General features: G+C 42.5%; 1 protein-coding gene across 4 annotated transcripts in view; it reads right to left on the reverse strand.

Moving 5' to 3' along the window:
- Positions 1-3,680: 3,680 nt before the first annotated feature.
- The window catches only part of ptprfb (protein tyrosine phosphatase receptor type Fb), a 195,314-nt gene continuing 177,830 nt past the window's right edge, over positions 3,681-21,164 (reverse strand). For all 4 annotated transcript variants that reach the window (XM_080440620.1, XM_080440621.1, XM_080440622.1 and 1 more), the window contains 9 exons: positions 20,404-20,523; positions 19,914-20,068; positions 18,788-19,073; positions 15,993-16,171; positions 12,063-12,189; positions 10,728-10,853; positions 9,553-9,707; positions 7,743-7,878; positions 3,681-6,000 (listed from right to left, as the gene is read on the reverse strand). In XM_080440620.1, the coding sequence (XP_080296746.1) occupies positions 5,932-6,000; positions 7,743-7,878; positions 9,553-9,707; positions 10,728-10,853; positions 12,063-12,189; positions 15,993-16,171; positions 18,788-19,073; positions 19,914-20,068; positions 20,404-20,523 (1,353 nt within the window). In that variant the 3' untranslated portion in view covers positions 3,681-5,931. The remainder of the gene's footprint in view (positions 6,001-7,742; positions 7,879-9,552; positions 9,708-10,727; positions 10,854-12,062; positions 12,190-15,992; positions 16,172-18,787; positions 19,074-19,913; positions 20,069-20,403; positions 20,524-21,164) is intronic.

Genomic DNA, 21,164 nt, shown 5'->3' on the forward strand with positions numbered 1-21,164 from the left:
GAGGGGGACACAGGTCAACAAAATTGGGGTTAAATGGTTAATGACATGCCTGTTTAGGATAACTGTCGTAAATGTCTCACTGTTGATAGATTGTACTGTATATTGATTATATTAATTGTTGATAGCATATTAGGCCATCCATATACCCACTGTGTAGTCCACTGTCAATAATCCAGTCAATCCAGGAGTTTAGGTAGCTTTCAGAAATAATAACTTGGACAAATTCAAGTACCCCCCCCCCCCCACGCACACACACACACACACACAAATCTTTAGGTCTGCTTTTACTATTAATCTGTGTCTCTCTACACCTAGCCTATAGCCTACTATGACAACTTTCCCCATAGGTATCAAGAGACCTTTATGGCAGCATATTGTCAAGAAATAATTGATTTTTAAACACAGGTGTTACCGACAATGATAATTCTCTGTTTTGTCATACAGGGTCAGGCAGTTGACTCACTGGAAGGCTCTGTTATGCACTAATGGAACTGAGCCTTAATTAGTGTAATTATCAACACCTGTGTTTACTCTACGTGAAAGATAAGCTAAAGGGCAGGGCTAATACCTATAAGTATCCATCTCCCAGCAGCTCTAACCAACCATGGTTGTAACCTATTAAAAAAACCTTGTGGGCCGAATGTCTGTACAACAACTATTCTAAATCTAAACAGGAATAGCAGACAAGAAGACAGTTGGACAACAGTGTTCCAAATGTGATGCAATTTTTTTTTATAGTAAATGTCATTGCTGCTCTTTAATTTGGTCAGGTGTTGCAAAGTACCTACAGGGAGGAGTCATTTAGCATAACAATACGCTCAAATCTCATACAGAGCGTTAAACTGGTCAATTCTGTGTTAATTTTCAAATCTCCTTGCCCATTCTGGCTACTCATGGTGTCTCCCTTTGATGCTGATGCAGGAAACTTAGGTGGCAAGCCTGCCTGCCTTGGGCTGATTGGGGCCTGCTGTGGCAAATCTGACAGCCGGGAAGCACATTCTGTGGGAGAGAAGCAGGCCAGGCGGATTTTCTCAATGTGAGAGAAATGCACTGGACAGCGGCCACTGGGCTTATAAGACATGTTTTGAAATATGTTGAATCACCAAGGATGTTTGAAAGATGCTGAAAAATACAATAAGATCACATTGTATAATAATACATTGTATGGCACACTAAAGGATTTGCACTGCTGGCTCCATTAAAACCCACTCAGGACACTACATCACAATATTATTATTGTAACAATACTACATGATGACAGCCATGACAGCCCACCGCTCACTATAAGTACACAATCAAATTGAAGTCAAAAGGAGAGTTGATATCGCTGGTTCATTAAAGGGGGATAAAACCCTAGGCTCTTTTTTATAGTGTTAGCAAAATACAGCAACACCTCAGAATTTTGCTGGAGAGAATGTGGGAAGATTGGGGACCATACACACATATTCTGGGATTTTCCAAAACTACATAGATTTTGAAGGAATATTCAAGGGGAGATTAAACAATTATGGGAGTTGACATTCCTTTTGGGCCAACGTTCTTTATACTTGGTGAGAGATTCCAGAGGGAATATAGTAACCAAGAACCAGATGTACCAGCTTGGGGTGTTGCTGTTGATCGGCCAAACAATTATTACTGTGTCTTGGAGAAACCACTGACTATCTAGTAATGGAGGGAGAGACTAAAAAACATATATCTGATGGAAAGCATTATACAGCTAGACTACATTTAACGACAGATGGAGACCAGTAATACTACAATTACCCACACTGATTAAGGATGCAACCCCTCCTTAATATCATTGGGTAGAGGTTGATCAAACAGCCCAACTACTTGTCCTCCCTATGCTATTAGCCAGAGTTTCCTGAAGGTCATGTTAAGAAACATAATTATGGATGATTGGTACGGTTAGAAAAATGATTGTTAGTTTCCTGTGTCTGTGATGCCTCTGTAATTTTCTTTAATGTCTGATGCTCTGTTAAATATGAGATGTACTTTTGATTACTATTGGAATATAGCGCTATTTAACACTTTAAAAAAATATATCATTTACGGCACCTTTAAAGCAGTACAGTTGAAAGGGATTATGCACATTTTCTTTTATCTTTCTCCATGCATGCATACTAAATTATTGACTGTATTTGTAGCTTCTCTTCAGCATGTACAGTAATATGTTGACAGCTGACTACAGACAAATAAAAATATGGGTGTGTAATTTCACTGTTCAGTGAGCCATATCAGTCTGTAGTTGAAGATTGCTAATCATACAGTAGCTACATGCAATATACACAACAATACATGAAATAAAATGTGTAATCACATGCTAATGCAAATGATTTCCCCATTCCGTGACTTTAAAGGTAACTTTGAGACTAGGAATTAGGAATTGTGCAATCATTTATTTCTGCTTTCCCAGAAATTGCAGACCTGCATGTGAACCAGGATTATTATAGTTAACTAAAACTAATGAAATAAAAAATAAATTGATTCATAAAAAAACATTTGAGTTAACTGACATAAAAATAAAAACAAGGCTATACAAAAAAACGATAACTAACAGAAACGGTATTGTGTGTTTACCTCCACATATTATCGCTATCACCCATAATGCACATAACTCTGTCTGAACCCATCTGGTGCACTGATAGCATTCGATGCCGGTGTCTGTTGACAGGCTTGAGTACAACTACAATAACAGCCTCTTGCCATCTTCTCTTGGCAGTAAGCCGTTTTAAAAAAATTGCTAAGTTTGGTGAAGTAGGTTCTGTGTGACAGCAGCTGGCCGCGGTTTAGCGGTCTGCTGGTGGTTGTGTGTGTGTGTGTGTGTGTGTGTGTGTGTGTGTGTGTGTGTGTGTGTGTGTGTGTGTGTGTGTGTGTGTGTGTGTGTGTGTGTGTGTGTGTGTGTGTGTGTGTGTGTGTGTGTGTGTGTGTGTGTGTGTGTGTGTGTGTGTGTGTGTGTGTGTGTGTGGGCTTGCTATGTGTGAGATGAAATGATGAGGAGGTCACTGAGGGGTATCTGCTATGCTGGTACTGCACGGTTCCTGGAGAAAAACAACGAGGAACTTTTCCGTGTGCACTGTGCACAGGCTCGCACACTCACAACACACACATACAGTGCAATACTGGCAGTGGCAAACAAACAATGTTGGACTGTAAGACAGTACTTTGAAATGCATTCACATGCACGAGCATGAGGATGTGTACCCCCACTACACATACCATACGGGAACAACGGAAACTGGGCCTCTTTGAAACACGCGCGTGCACGCGCGTGTTTCTAGAATCTTCTCAACCATCAAACTACTTGGTTTGGGTTATTAGGACCAAAATAAATAAACAGCCATTGATATTCAAAGAGAGGATACTGAACAATGATTACAGGATGTACCTTCATGCAGGACAATTAGTTTTTGGTCTAACGTTTCCAGCAACCGGAAACAAAGTGAAACAGCTGATCAGTTTTCTCGCAACAAGAAATTGTATTCAACAATGCAGAGAGGAAACTTTGTGAACAGTGGCATCCAAACTGTCGCAATTTGGTTAATCCAGCCAAAAATCAAATAAGACGAACAAAAGTAGAACATTCCTTAATCCATTATGTATCTACAATCCATAAGACACAGCAAGATGTGTATATTATACACAACCTGCAAAGAAAAAGCAAATGCGACAAACAAGGATTCGTACAAAAACCCAATTATTCAACTTTATTAACATCGATGAGTTTTTTTTTTTCCTTTTCAGCAACATCTTTTAAATTCCAGTTCGTTATCAACAAATAGAAAACAGACTGTGTATACAACAGGTCGAACCCCTACAGCACTAAGCATTCACAAGGTAAAAATGAACGATTTCTGTCTCCATCGCCAGCGCATTTCAACAAGTGCCCTCCCCGCCCTCGCAGGCCTCGGATCAGACGCTCCTCCCAACTGCGCCGCATGGATGAAGCCTGATTTATACGTAGTTGCACGCTGGTGCCGCACGCCGAAAATAGCAGATCTGCAAGCTTGTAGATCTGCCATTTTCGGCGAGCGACACGACGTGAAGAGAAGAACAACTCAGGCTTAAAAGCTGTGCTTGAGGGGGTGTGACAGCCAGAGTTGAGGAGTCACGTCGTCCATTTTTGTTGGGGGTGGGGGTCGGGGGTGGGTGGCGTGTGGGGGTTGGGGGTTGGGCGAAGGGGTAGGAATTGTGCTGTTTTTCCTCAGACGGACAAACGGGCTGTCAAAAGGTTACTATGATAGTACAGTAGATACAACAGTGGATTTGTTTATTTTTATTTTTATTCCATTAATACTCACGCAAGGACAGCAGGCTCTCTGCGGTTTCTCTATGGACTGGTACTGTCAGCAGAGCAAATCCTTTTTTTTTTCTTCTTCTTGTTTTTGAACAATATACTTTTCCGAAGCTGTGTATATATCTATGTATAATTGTACATATATATAATCAATCATAATTATATATATATATTTATATATATATATTTATTTATATTTATATTTCTGTATAAAATAATAGCAGGTTTGAGTCCAAAGGGCTGAGTCTCTCTCCCTCTGCTTAGGAATGGTTGATTCTGTACAGGTGGGTGCCAGTGTTATTTGGCTGCTCCCCCCTCGGCCCATGTGAGCCATCCCTGCTCCTTCGGTCTGAATGGTTCCACGGTGGGCAGGCTGACCAGGATTTTGGGCAGCGAGGAGGTAGGCGGGGCTTGAAGGGCAACTTAGATTGGGGAGGATGTTCCTTTTCAATTCCCCTTCGGGGGGTACAAAAGTCTGTTTTTTTTGTTGTTGTTTTTCTCAGGTAAGTTCTCCGGTATGGAGTATGAAGGCCTCAATGCCATAGGCTTCTGTTGGGCGAAAACAATAAAACAAAAAACACCCGAAATACAAATAAAGATCATGTGCTTTCCAGTTCTGTACACACCGCTGATTTAGTGTGGTGTTAGCTTGATTCACTTTCAACTAGCTACTGTGTTTACATACAGTACAACATCTAGCAGATGTATGCTCTGAAATGATTTTGTACTCTTTTTTTCAATAGATTTTAGATTTTTTTTTAGAAACAACAATGAGTGAAAAGGCGTATCAAAGTGACCCCCCCCCCTCCAGCTCCATCTCAACTGAATAAGACCATAAAACAATAAAAACAATGTGAGGAACAGCACAGAATGATAAACAATAGTGAATACATAAGGAAAACTGAGAACAGCAGCTGAGAGAACAGTGGTTCTCCTGAATTAGTATCTAGGAACGTGATAAAAATACATGTCCCTTGTGCTAAAGTAACCTAGAAAAATGACAAAAGGAAAAGAAAAATATAAAGACGTACCAATTATGAAACAATGCAAGGCCCGACAGGCCCGTTTTAAGACAAAATAAAATGTCCGATGTTAAAATGATTATTAAAAATAATAACAAAAATAAAAATAAAAAATAATAATAATTAAATGACGCGCTAGATAATAATAAACATTTGTCATAATGATAATAGTGACGATAAAAAAAGGAAAAGAGAATCATCTCTTAGTGCTACCAGTAGCCTCTGACAATCAGGGGTGGATTGTGGGAGTTTGGGGCGGGTCGGGTCGACAGAACAGGAAAGCAAACCGCCAAAGTCTTAGCTGTCGCCTCCGTACAAGGGTTGTCTTTTCTCTTTCGATTATTGTTTTGTTTTGATTCGTTCTTCTCTGTAAAAGCAAAAAGAAAAATCGTCATGTGTTGGTTTACATCCGCGTGGATCTCTGCGATTGGTTGGTTTTTGGACCCGTTGCCCGGGTCCGTGAGCGCGTTCCCTCTCCTCCCCTTCCTCCTGATAGCGGTGAGGGGGGGCGGGGGGCGGTCAAGGTGGGGTGGATGGCGGCTGAGATGGGACACTTGGCACACACTCCTGAGAGGTTTTCGGCGGGTGGGGGAGGCTGCTCGGTGGGAGTGGTTACGTTGCATAGTGGTCAAAGCTGCCCAGGTACTCCAGCGCTGCCCTGTAGCACAGCTGGTACTGGTCCTGTGGAGAGACGGAGGGAGTGTTGGTTAAAGGGGGTGTGGGGTGTGTTGTGACCTGAGACCAACATGTGTTGATCTGAAACATCTTCAAATAGTCAATCATCTATTAGGCCTGTCACAATCAATCACAACATTATATTTGCATAATCGTCATGATCGTTACCTTGTTGATGAATGTTGATAAAACATTTTTTTCAAGTATTTAAAAAACTATTGAGGTATAAACTTGAAGATTGTCTATTTCCAAAAATTTTTAAAACATTTTGAAAGTATAAAGTTATTAAATATGTCAGTGATTTATTTGTATATTTAAAGGGTAAGACCACTTTGGTAGAGGTTTGGGTTGTGTAGTTACCTTGCCATGATGTAACCCCAAAGGTCGGCAAGAAATAAAAAATAATTGCTCCATTGATTAGAAATTGATAATTCAAAATATGCTCCTCATTGACTTACATTGTACGGTAAAACAGCTCTCAAAGTCACCCTTTTAGCACATAAATGAACCCAAACATAGCTGATTCAGGCAATATAGAACATCACCAAACCCAGTACTGTTTGTTTTTTTTATAAAAATGTCAACTTCCTGTTGATTTTACTATTTGAAGATCTGGATCCGGATCCGCGGATCCAGTCCAGGTTTTCTACTTATTAAAAATGGCAAAATCAACAGGAAGTTGACATTTTTATAAAAAAAAAAAACAGTACTGGGTTTGGTGATGTTCTATATTGTCTGAATCAACTTTGTTTGTGTTCGTTTATGTGCTAAAAGAGTGACTTTGAGAGCTGTTTTACCGTACAATGTAAGTCAATGAGGAGCATATTTTGAATTATCAATTTCTAATCAATGGAGCAATTATTTTTTATTTCTTGCCCACCTTTGGAGTTACATCATGGCAAGGTAACTACACAACCCAAACCTCTACCAAAGTGGTCTTGCCCTTTAAGTTATTTATCATATCTGCCCTATGCAACTTTTGTTTACAAAGCCTAAAAGCCAAACAGGAATGTAATAATTATTTATGTTCTAATGTTCAATACCAAAAACACAATTACTGTAAATCATTAATCGCAATTATTTGTGTGACAATTAATCGTCAAGTAAAATGTCATGATTGACAGCCCTAATCATCAATCATCTCGACTTCCCACTTGCTGATTGCCCTGTGGGCTGACCCCATCTGTGGCTCTGACCATGTGAGATACACAAACACATCCTAGTATTGCTGAGAATTCTTCTCGCAAATACTAGATTGACCCGGGTAGGTAACCATAGAGACGGCGCTAAGGAAGAGATGATTTTCACACCAGCGGGGCTGTGAAGAGCAGTGTTTCTCAAACAGTGGGTCAAGACCCATCTTTGGGTCACAGACCCAATTTCATGGGTTGCGACTAAATATCCCTTTATTTTTCGTTTTGTGCATTTAGATTTTTTATTTCTATTATTTCAAGAGATTTTAAAAAATACTACCCCCCCCCGCCCCAATTGTTCGTTCAATTTTTTTTTTAAGAATAGCAAAATTCCACAAATGAGGGTTATTAAGGTTCTTTTTTAAGAACTAGTAAAAATAGCAGATCTACAAGCTCACAACGTGTCGCGTTGCGAGCTTGTAGATCTCCTATTTTCAGTAGTTTGGGTAAACTAAGCTAAAAACATTTGGGAACCCCTGGTGTAGCGTGTGTGTGTTCACTGGGTTGAAGCTGTGATTCAGCGGAGGAGGTAACAGTAAGTTAAGAGTCTCTAACCTCTGTCTGCACCATGGCGGGCCGCTGGGTGCGGAGCGTCTTCACCGTCTGGAAGAGGTCCACCACGCCCTCGTATCTCATCCTCTCCAGCACGATGCTGAGAGTGATGAAAACACCGGTCCTGCCTACCCCGGCACTGAGAGACACACACACACACACACACACACACACACACACACACACACACACACACACACACACACACACACACACACACACACACACACACACACACACACACACACACACACACACACACACACACACACAGGAGCGGCTGTTAATTTTTGTTTTAGTCATGTGTTATATGGATAGCTAAATTAATAATAATAATACTTAGAATAATACCACAATGGAAATAAGTCGCTGACTTTATTTGTTTTTGTACTTGACATTACTGTGAGAAGCATGCAACGTGTTTTTCTTTTAACCATAACGTTAAAAGAAAATCAAATTCAATTCAATTCAATTCATATACTTTATCTAGGAAGGTTAGGGTTCTTTACAATGTTGAGAACATACTAGATAAAAGAAACATTAGAGTGGGAGTTTCATTGCCAAATAGTGGGGATTAGAGTTTGAAAAATAAACTGACGCCTGCTTTCACAGACGGATCGATGGTATGAATGGATAGCACCTGTTATGAGTCTACTCAAGCCGTCAGCTTGTGAAATAGTCATGGCTCGAGGAGCTGAATTGTTTGTTTGAAATATTGACAGATGCATTTGAGGTAGAAACCATGGAGTATAAATCAGGAGTTATGCGTCGTGCTGAGGTTAATCCCGACAACCTGGCTGAGGACGAGCTGTGCCCTGAGCTAGTGTCTACTGAGTACTGTCCTACCATCTGCATATCAAGTACTGTCCTATGATCTGTCTATTATTGAGTACTTTCCTATCATCTGTATATCACTACTGCTACTACTACCACCACCACCACCACCACCACCACCACCACCACTACTACTACTACTAATAATAATAATAGTAATAATAATAATAGACCTAGAATACATGCATCCACACACATAACCGAGAGCATGCAGTAAGACTTTCATGTTAATCACCATCTAACTCAACCAATTAGGAGCTGCTTTTAACCTTAGATGTGTTGCCTCCTAGAGCACATGCTCATCAGCTGCCAATTTTAAAAGTAATTTGTGGATTATTATGTTTTAATGGTGCAAGTAGGCCCATTGTTAGAAATAAATGAGAGGCTGATTAGGCTTATCACTGTTAATAGCAGTGTTAACAGTGATTATTCCTGCAGTTCTGTCACAATTAAAACACTCATCTATTACAGAATATTATTAACTTGGCGGTGAAAAGACACAAACAGGATTTTAGTGTGTGATGTGCTAAGAGGGTGGGTGGTAAGTGGGGTGTCTGGAAGCTCTGTGTGATGGCATATACACTAAGAACAAGTACCAGTAATTGACGCCTGAATACAATGTATTCTATTGTTCACATTAAGTAGCCGGCTCCTCCCCCTGAGTACACTCTGCCAGGATTTTTGCAGAGTGAACATGGGCCTATAATGACATTATGCCCAAAACAGGGATGACACCAGGTGAAAGCGGTTAAATGGGATTCTACTCATGATTTTCTTGCAAATCAGTGCTGATTGGAACACAATGTATTGTAATACTTTATAAGGGTGTACATAATTGTGTGTACATCAATCAGGGTGAACTGTAAAGATTTACAAACACAATAAAACAAATTTTTTTCCAAGCTAGCGCATATCCTGATTGAAATGTACATACACTGTGAACAACCAATGAGCTTCTTGATCAGTCCAATCTTCTTACCTGCAGTGTACAGTGATTGGTCCATCCTGTCCAAACTGTTCCTTGGTTTTGTGCACTTGGCCAATGAAATCAATGAAGCCTTCACCAGTTTTTGGCACTCCTTGTTCTGGCCAGTCAGTGAACTGGAATTGGCGGATCGTTCTGGACTGGCCATCCTGATGACAAGGAAAACGGAGCATGTTTAATACAGTATAAAGACCATGGAAAGAGACCCTCTGACACATGGGAGAATGATGACGCATCTTGACGGCTGCAGAGTAGTCAATAGTGTAGGCCACTGGTTCTCAATGTGAGGTCCAGGGACCCCCGGGGTCCTTCAAAAGATTGCAGGGGTTCCCCAAATGATTGATAGTTTAGGAACCAAATGGACCCTTATGGGTCTGTAACTGAATGTTGAATGTTTAATGGGCCTGCATGTCCCATTCATTTGGGACATACAGATTGGACAAAATAAAAATGTTGTTCACAAAAAGAAAAGTTACGTAACGCGGCTTTAACTGGCCACTCAGGATGTTGCAGTGTACTGTGGGCTGATGATGACATGCAGGCCTATATATAACCCAGTGAAAGCCCTGCATCACAGGGAGCTCCAGTTCTGGCCCTAAGGGAGTTAAGGCTGTGCTTTTCATGTATTTCACAGAGAGCCGCAACGCACACATCATGGCTGTCGGGTAGAAACCTTATATGTCCAAAATCATTCCCTTTGTCTTGTATGATGAAATAAGGCGTTAATTTACCAAAAAAACACAAAAAGTTGAAATATGGAGATATTTATTGCCGTCTGGCAGATAAGGTATCTGCCAGACGGCAACGATATACAAACGCGCGCGCGCACACACACACACACACACACACACACACACACACACACACACACACACACACACACACACACACACACACACACACACACACACACACACACACACACACACACACACACACACACACACACACACACACTTAATTCATACATACAGTAGCACTCAGTGACTGACCATAGAAGCTAGAATTACAATGGCTTTGAATTGGATGAGTGGGTTTGTTTGTATAAAATGTCATCATCCAACCTACTCCTCTGCCTTTGAGATGCACACACATCACACTCCACACACACACACACACACACACACACACACACACACACACACGCACACAGTCTCAAAGCATCATACCCTGGCGTCTGTGACTTTGAACTCTCTCAGGATGTATTGAGGCATGTTGTACTCAGCCATGGGGTCCACCACGAAATACTGGTACCTGGCTGAGCGCTCTGCTGGCCAGTACTGATGACACTTCTCCTGGAAAAATGAGATGGGGGAGGCAGAGGTGTCATTTCAGAAAATATAGGGGGTGTCAAAAATGAGTGAAAATAGTGGATCTACCATCTCACAACCACATTGCAATGGGTGAACTTGTAGACCGACTGTTTTCACTTTTTTATTTTTATTGGGGGGGGGGGGATTTGGAAATGTTCCCCTGTAAATGTATGTTATAGATAAATGCATCTATAACATACTATGTCACATGTACAGTAGATGGATTAAGTGTTGATCTGAAATCAGATGTTCAGAGTTGGGGAAAATATGCACTAAAGAACAGAATTTTAGGTTAAATGTGAACACGTGTGTGTGTGTGAGTGTGTGTGTGTGTGTGTGTGTGTGTGTGTGTGTGTGTGTGTGTGTGTGTGTGTGTGTGTGTGTGTGTGTGTGTGTGTGTGGGTGATGGGGGGGTAAAGAGAAGCTTCACACCATTGTTTGTTTGTTTGTTTCCTTCACAATGGCAACGACATCCAACAGTCTTCTGTGGCCCGATTTATACTCTGTTGCATAACGGTGATGCAACCTACGCGTTGGTGAGCTTGTAGGTTGGCTATTTTCGACATGTGACACCGTCGTGTGACAGAGTATATACCAGGCTTGAGGTACCATACAAACGTCACTTTCTGTTTGAAATTTGTCGTTTAAAGTAGCACACTAGAATAGAATACCTTCCACTCATTCATTGTTTTTATTAATCAATTCAATTTGGGAGTTTTGGATGGGATGGGGGCAGGGCTGGGAGGGGTGGTGGATGTGGATGATGTAGCCTCCTTATGTAAACATTTTAAATGTAATAAAGAAATCAAAATAATACGCTTAATGGAGTATGTGTGGAGATTTTGCCAATGACCTCTGTGGTTCACGGTGAGAGTTTTCCTGGCAACAGTGCTCCTCATTTACAGGTAGCCAACAAATTAATCAAATGGGCTAAAGCTGTATCAAGCCTGTTAGAACATAAGGGTTATTACCTGCTTGAATCACTGACAGATTGTACATGCTATTGTTAGCTGCATGGTAAGCATTTCATACAGGTGTTGTGCGTATGCGTGTCCGTTGTTTGTGTGAGAGCAGGTGTTCGTGCACATGGTGTGTGTGTGTGTGTGTGTGTGTGTGTGTGTGTGTGTGTGTGTGTGTGTGTGTGTGTGTGTGTGTGTGTGTGTGTGTGTGTGTGTGTCTCGTCCTACTTACGCGTCCCATCTCTCTTAACTTGGTGAGCATGACAACAATGGTGGAGTTGTGCTCCCATAGCATTCTCCAGAAGTCTTCTGTGGTCTCTGCCAGGGGACCCTGGGTGGCCAAGTAGGCCTTCTGCTGCCTGTAGACACAACACCACACATAGTATCAGACACAACACCAGACACCGGGTGCAGGAAAGGAGCCTTTCCAAAATGTTACTAGTTAATAATGAAGACTTCCACTCCAACTGTAGCCTACTTACTTTCAGAAAATACATGGCTAAACATAGCACTGAATATTATGCAGAAATACATAATTTGCAGCCTTGTATTCTAAGTGATTCCAGAAACCAACACAGTGCCATTTGATGGATGCTTTCATGTTTTTTTTTAATACAATCTTTTGTTTTTTAATACTTTTTAATACTACATACTGTAGGTGGCCGCAGTGTGAATTAGGCTCTAACCCTCACAGCTATACAGCACCAGAGTAAATGTATAGGCGCCATACGCACGCTCACATGTGGTTACAGAGCACGGAGTGAATGCACTTCTCTGTTGCTCAGGAGGATGAGCTCATAGGGTTGAGGTGCCAATTGTGCTAGTGTCCTACGTGACTTTGACTCGGCTGGATGGCTGCAGTTCTTTTGCCTGCCATGTGGTGGCAGCAGTGCACCGAGCAGGAAAAAAAAGGCAGAACTAAGAAGAGTAACGCCACCAGAGCCTTATAGTGTATACGTATGTATACGTATATAAAATATACCCTATATACATATATATGTACTGTGTGTGTGTGTGTGTGTGTGTGTGTGTGTGTGTGTGTGTGTACATGCTTGAGCGTGTGCAGAGCACATTGCCGCAAATTTAGTCATACACATGCACAACACAAACACGCATGCGCACGCTTACACACGCACGCTTACACAGACACACACTGTGCCATGGGTGAGCAACTAATGAAGGTGCTGCAGGCTAGGCACTAATGTGGAACCAGGAGATTAGAGTGTGCTCAGGGCCTCACTCGCACAAATAAAGAAGCGATAGAGCACTGGAGAGGAGAGGAGAGGAGAGGAGAGGAGAGGAGAGGAGAGGAGAGGAGAGGGGGAGTGACTGAGCGAGAGTGAGGAACCAAATTAAAGAAGAGAAATGGCAGTAGAGGAATGCAGTAGAATGGAAAAGGAATGAGGGTTGCAGGGGTATAAAGTGCACGGAAAATGAAAAAAGAAGAGAACTGAGAGGAGATGAGAAGAGTGAGCAGCTTCTTCTCTTGCCAGCCATCCGAGCACAGAGTAGAACACTTTCTACTTCTTTTTGTTGAGAGGAGAGGTAAGGAGAAATAGACACACGGCAGGAGAAGTGACAGTGCTGGCTCAAGCCACCACATGCTGTTCACACGCACACCATCGTCCACGGACCACATCCCCGCCACGCTGCTACAGTATATGACACTTCCTACCCGGATCCAGTTCCCTCCAATTCCACAACGAAACATGTGGAAATGAAATAGCCATCATCCGATTGGGTGGGCATAGACTTTAATACGATATTGAATCATTGGGTGCTTAGCCTAGCCAAGATATCATTGGGTAATCCCACTTTATTTCTATGCATAGGCCAAGTAACACATTAATATCTGCAGCTAGCTAGCTAGACCAGTGGTTTTCAAATTGTGTGCCGTCAAACACTTGGAATTGATCTTATTTATGACCTTTAGATAATTTATGACCTTTAGATAATGTGACTTGTTTTCAAATGGTATGCCCTGTGAAAAAAATAACATTTGACAACCACTTGTCTTAAAAAAATATTCCCTAATATAGTAAAAAATATTTCCAGGGCTATTCACAAAACATTCGGGGCTGTAGCCTCCAACGCCCAGGCCTAATGACGCCCGTGGGCTTGGGTGGTATCAAGGTATTATGGTATAGCAGGGTATTTACGGATATCCCGAAGGTATGATTTTCAATACCGCCAAAAATACAGACATGAAATCATGAAAATAATGCCATATACTGTATAACTTTTTCTTGAGATGACTTCTTCCAACTACAAAAGCAGTTTATTAGTCACATGATGTCATTCAGCTGCCAATCTGCCAACACCACCCACACATCACCTCCTTCCAGCCCACTGATGTGTCATCGGGTCCTCCAGCAAGGTGTGCTGAATCTATGGAAGAAGGGCGCTTATTTCCTCTCTATTCATTATCCTATGGGCCATTAGGCTAATTGCCCATTAGACACACAGCATTGTCGGCTAGACAATGTCATACATGCTGCAGTGACTTCTGTTACAAGCGGCTCAGCTTTTGTTTTTTCGTTTGTTTTGAACACAAATATCATCACATCACCGTGGTGAAATGTCAGGAAGGTGTGAAGGTATAGATATGTATAAAAAAAGTACCGCCCAAGCCTCCTATTCTATAACCAATCTAATTGAAAAATGTATTTAAAAAAGACATTCTGTATGGCATGCCAAGCATTGCAAACATCACATACAATGCTGACTGCTGCTGTGCACAACATCCGGATGAGCTCATGTAGCCCCAAAAAATGTAAATGAAGCACAAAGCAACTGTCTTCAGCATCGTTCCCAGATGACAGTACCGTGCTTCAGGGCATGGTGTTTCATTTCAACCTCATTACAATGCCAAAAACTGAGCAGAATTGGAACCCCCCTCCCCCAATAGCGTGGCTGGAATCGATTGCTCGCCTCTCATTAGCTTAGCATATTATGGTATTTTCTCGAAGGCGGGGTGAAGGGCACTGGAGGCCCCTGTTTAGTCTTTTATTTATGCCCGGGCTTTAAGAGGAGCTTAATTACATGGCGCTACGGGTGCACACACACACACAACAAGTGTCCTAACACATGCACACAGACACTACAAGTGTCCTCACACACACACACACGCACGGAACCATATGATGAAGCCAAGGCTGCCTTGACGACAGGCGGTGAAAATTAAGATGGAGAGTGAGAGGAGAGAGAGAGAGCAGAGGTTAGAAAGAGAGAGAGAGAGATGAAGAGATATGGAAAGGGGATAGAGGTAGAGAGGAGGAAAGGAGAGAGAGAGAGAGAGAGAGGGCGGTCGGACGGAGGAGGGGGAGGTGTTCTGGAAAACACACTTCATTACGATGCTCTCTTGCCGCAATTACACTATTTACACAGTGACAATAGAGGGTGGGCCTCTGAGGAGCACCTTAAATTAGGAAGAGGGAGAGGAGGGGTGGTGTTGTCTACATCACTGCAGCCTGGTGTGAAGCTACAATCCTGTACTAGACTGGATGACATTGGTATTTACGCTATTTAACTCAAAGGATTTGTGTGTGTATCCCGAACTCCTGCCCCTCAACTGTAGGTATATGTGTGAGTGTAAATATATACAGTGTGTGTGTGTGTGTGTGTGTGTGTGTGTGTGTGTGTGTGTGTGTGTGTGTGTGTGTGTGTGTGTGTGTGTGTGTGTGTGTGTGTGTGTGTGTGTGTGTACAGCATAATGTTAGACTTCCCTTCTCATCTTCCTCTCTCTGGGAAGCAATTCAGGCTCACATGAGTACATGAGAGCATCCAGTGGCTTCTGGGGGAACTTACTGAGAGAGCGACAGGATACCATGGACAGCAATACTTATCTTTCATAATGTTTTCCTGTGCCTCTTTTTGTGGTTATTTTTCATCTATACCTATTCTTGCGAAACCCCGCAAGTCCAATTCACATGAATTTCCCTCATACCTGTACATACCATTGGTTTGGCACAAACAACGATTTCATCCCTTCACACATCCATTGTACCAAGCCTTGGGGGGGCTTGGTACAATGGATGTGTGAAGGGGTGAAATCGTTGTTTGTGCCCCACACACACACACACACACACACACACACACACACACACACACACACACACACACACACAAATCCCCTGCCGAGGTAAGTGCTGTGAGTGCTGACCTGTAGCCATCGATGCAGCTGGCGTTGATGTAGTCGGAACCCTCGACGCCGCGGATGGGCTGCAGACAGACGCGTGTGGACTCGAAGGGCATGATGTTGACCAGACGGTTCTTGAACTTGTTGCAGGGCAGGTTGGCGCTGATGAAACGCGACGTGTGGGCTTTGGAGTTGGCCAGTCTCTGTGTTAGGGAGGAGAGAGGGGGCCAGAAAACAGACAGACACACAGTGGGAGAGGGAGAGAGAACATTAGTGACCTGTGACCCGATGTAAACAAAACAAGGAGCTCTGAAAAGCTTCTCTGTCAAATCGTCTCTCTCTCTCTCTGTTCATGCTCCCGTCATTGCTCTTTAGTGTATGCTGTCACGGGAGATGAGAATGTCTTCAGAAGACGAGACGTCAAGTCAATGCAGCAGCGATGCATCATGCATTTGAGATGAGACAGGGTTTCTACACATTCTGACCTATGGATTTACAAGACTTCTCCAACACTTCCATTCCTTTCCATGTTGGAAATATCAAAGGTTTGGCCACATATTTTCAATTTTCAGCATACTGCATTAATGTATTTTGATTGCCATGGTATTTAATTCTCCAAATGTAGCCAATCATTATTAAACTTCGTCTGGCATATTCCATGTTCTCTACAGCTATAGTCAGATTTATACTTACATGTGTCTTGCACTGAAAATAGCAGATCTAAAAGCTCACAACTTGTAGATCAACAATGTTCCGTGCAAGACACCAGTATAAATTAGGCATCCGAGCATCTAGACACAGGGTCGATCCAACTGTGAAATGTGCAGAACATAGCTAAATTATGAATGCTTCTCCGTGGACCAGAGCATAACCTACTCCATGCGAGAATGCCTGCTTAGGGTTGATATATTTACGTGACTTTTTTTTTCTTCTTTCATTTTTTATAAAAACTAATTTCAATGACTTTTCCAAATTTTTGTTGCTTTATTATTTTCCAAAACTTTTCCAGGCCTGGAAAATACAGTTTTGTAATTCCATGACTTTTCCAGGTTTTCCATAACCTGTATACCCTGACCTGGCAGAGGCATAGATAGCACAAAGCTGCTAGCTGGAGCCAGGGTGGAGCTAACTTAGCTATGGGGCAAAGGGGGCTCTCACACTGGCTCCCACTGTGCTGGGCGTGGGGGTGGGTCAGCACTGTGCTGGCAGCGGACAATGGACAGATGGACAGCACGGGAGTGTGTGTGTGCGTGTACGGAGAGGCTTGGCCTAGCTGCCAGGGTGTGTGTATTGAGGCCAGACTGTGTGGGCTCGAGCGACAGGGCAGTGGCCCCCGTATGGCGTTCTGTCATTCTCTGTTGCTTGGCAGGCGTGTGGTTGTTATTATCACTTCAAACAGAATGGATCATGGTCATAAGGGGCTAATGGCTCTGCTACGCTGGGAGGGAAGTATGTAGTAACATCACAGTCAATAGCTATTGACAGAAGGTGTGTGGGTGTGTCTATGTGTTTGTGTGTGTGGAAGATTGTGAGTCACCTTGAATATCAGCTGTGCACGCAAGTGTCAATTCACTTTTTAAGCTCTCGTTGTGTATGCATGTTTGCATATGTGCATTCCCTGCCCTGGTTCTGTCGTCCTAGATTACCACAGGTCCCTGTGTTTACTCTATGTTTATCACTCTGTATCAGACAAATCCCTGACAGAATGGCCAGACTCTTTTTTTATATATCAAAAAAAGGGAAGGCAATAAGAAAAAAAATCTTTTTAACCCAAGGGGCATTGTTTTGATGTCAGACATCAGTAATATATGGAGCAGTTCTTGGATTTGTGGCCTGATGACATTATGAATTCAAGTTTTGATTTGATTTGAGCTTATGGAGACTGTCTGTCTGTCTGTAGATACTGACTTAATTCAGTTTTAGGGTGGATTTCCACTTCAAGTATTAGTACACAGAAAAATGATGTGTTCATCATGTCACGAAATGACTTTTGTGCTTTTTTTCTGCATGTTGTGCCTCAACCAATCACCTACCTTTTTAACAAAGCATTTTTAGTGTGATGATAATTTTTTATGCATTTGCTTATGCACTTTGAGATTTTCACAAATGTAAAGTGCATTATAAATAAAATCCATTATCATCATTATTATTATTTAATAAAACCAGTAATGCACCGTCCGGCCGTCATCTTGAGTTTAATCAAGAATGTAGCAACCCAAGAGTGTCTCCCTAATGAAAATCAGGTGCGTGTGGTGGAACATGAGCTATGGGAATCTCACAATCACGGATCATGGGAAATCATGATTCATAATTATTCATAAAGGCTTGCTGATATAATCACGCAGTACGTTTGGGTTTGACAGAGTAATTAAGTAATTAACTCTCTCAGTGCCAAGCCCAGAGTTATCCCGAGTTTTTTCTGAATGCCCTCAGTGCCAGGAACGAGTAATCCCAAGTAAAAAGAATTATATATATATATATATATATATATATATATATATATATATATATATATATATATATATATATATATATATTTTTTTTTTTTTTTTTTTTAAATAATTTTCAGAACCCAAGATATCGTGATCCGAAGATTTGCTGCTCCATTCACTTCTTGTTTAACTTATTATTATTTTGTTTTATTTAAAAAAAATTGCTGGCACAGTTGGAACATATTTTTTTATTTCATTGGCACAGAGAGTTAAGATTGGAATTTTAGCGACTTTAGACTTAAATTTCAATTGTTGTTAGGTATGTCCTCATTATGACCACAGATTATGCTCTAAAAGTGTGAAAAACATATTTTTCTTTTAAGTCACCTTGAACTCCAGCTCCATGGCTGTGACGGTCTCGCCGGGCGGGGGCTGGGTGAGCTTCTGGATGTGGGCGTAGAGGTTGCGGGCGGGCACCTCGGTGTTGCCGCAGGTGGCGGCCTCCAGCAGGGCCTCGTGGATGAAGATGTACTGGTCCTCTGTCTGGACCATGTAGTTGCGCTGGGCGCGCATGCACGTCACGTGGCCATAGATGTCCACAGACTTCTCGTGCTTCATGCGCTCCAGCATGGCCTCGATCACGATCAGACAGCCCGTCCTGCCCACGCCCGCACTGGGGGAGGGAGGGGGAGAGTGGGGTGGATGGGGGGGAGAGAGTAAGGAGATGTCAATCTTCAGCCAGTCTTTGACAATATACACACCTATATATATGCAATATATAGCATATTGCTGTCAGGTGGAAAGCTTGTATGTCCACAACTGTTACTTTTCAGGAAATGACAAAAAGGACCTGTGTTCCAATGGATCCAAACTAGTCACAACAAGCTCTTGTTTATTCTCTTCATTGATTCAATATATCGCTGATCTACAAGCTCGCAACACGTCACATTGTGGCACATTGTGAGCTTGTAGGTCACACTTTTGTGAAAACAATACACATTGATACGAGGTTTCTGTGCGACAGCAACGACAAAACTTGATCAGATTATATATTATTGCCATTACTAACCTCACTACGGTATGATTATGATTAGTATGGATGTTATAAAGTAGAGAAAAGAAGAGAGATAAACACAATCATATAGTTACATGATAGCACTTCTCAGCGGCCACTCAAAAATAATTTTACAGAGGAAACATAAAACCAGAACAACTGAACATAAAAACTGAATATACTATCAAGTGAGCGCTTATATTACAGCTCCTATAAAAAAATCAGTTGCAGTTAATTTGCCAGATGATTTATCATAGAAACTGGCATGGTAAACACAGTGCGAAGCCTCCCAACATCCAAACAGTAGGCACAGTGTAACACCCAATATCCAACAATATCCAGAATATCCACATCCTGAATGGGGTCAGGCCAATTCTATGCTAACCAGTATGTGCTGCCGAACCCAAACCTTTCACTTCATAAACAACAGATAGAGCCCAAGTCCAAGCTGTATCCCACCTGCAGTGGACCACCATAGGCCCAGCGTCCGGGGGGTTGCAGGCTTTGACCCTTCTGAGGAACGCCAGGATGGGGGTGGGGTACTCAGGCACGCCGTGGTCAGGCCAGGCCATGAACTGGAACTGCCTCACCTCTCTCTTCTCACTGGAGCCATTCTGTGTGTGTGTGTGTGTGTGTGTGTGTAAGTGAGAAAGAGGGGGAGGGGTTATTGTAAAGTACAAATAGAGTAAAAATACTTTAAATTAGCTTGAAGGGACACCCTGACATTTTGAGATTTTAATTGGCTATTTCTCATCACCAGACGCTTGTCACATTGGGTTGGCTGTTCTCCACGTGTCCTTCACTTTCCCCCCTGAAACCGCTTGTTAGCTTCACTACCATACTTTCCACTAAATCTGACAAGTGTCATACACAGCTGCAAAAAAATACCAGCCAACTAAAATAAAACTGGAGAATGCAATTGGAACCTTAGAGAGAATCGCCCACATACCTTGTAGAGGGCGAAGGTGCGAACACTGTAGGTGGCCAGCTCCACGGTGTCCAGCATGGTGACCTGGATCATCCCGTAGGTCTCTGTCCCTCGTGCCGGCCAGTACTGGTCACACTTCACCTGAGAGCACAAGAAGCACTTTTAGCAATGCGCTAATAGTATGCTGGGATAAATTATGGAGCAAAAAAAATATCATTCTGACAGAAAGACACTGAACAACGGGTGGTGAATATTAGATAGCCCAGAGCTACCAGGCCACACACCATGTTTCCAATTACATTTGGATCGGAGACAGATATACATTTTAATCAGTTCCAGCATTACCATGTAGCAGTCAAACACGTCAAGCATGTGTGTGTGTGTGCGTGTGCGTGTGCGTGTGTGTGTGTGTGTGTGCGTGTGTGTGTGTGTGTGTGTGTGTGTGTGTGTGTGTGTGTGTGTGTGTGCGCGTGTGTGCGCACGCGCTTATGAGGCAGACTCTGAGCATAGATTAAAAGCAGCCCACTCTGTCTGAGCGGCCTATGATTATTTTCATTTAGTTAATAGTCGGGTGCATTGCATCGCTTTGTTATGGTGGCTTTTAGCACACATTTGTGATCACTGGGCGCTGCCAGGTAGAGAGACATGTGTCTAAAAGCCCAGGGACTGTTGTGACGTGACAGCAGGCCCAGCCACCTGGCTCCATATGTCCACGGGACAAGCTGGACTGGACGATGAGGCTGGAGGTAATGGCAGCGCCCTGCCCCTCTCTGTACTGTCAA

This window comes from Gymnoscopelus braueri, assembly GCF_963280865.1.
Source record: "Gymnoscopelus braueri genome assembly, chromosome: 10".
In the NCBI taxonomy this organism is placed as follows: Eukaryota; Metazoa; Chordata; class Actinopteri; order Myctophiformes; family Myctophidae; genus Gymnoscopelus; species Gymnoscopelus braueri.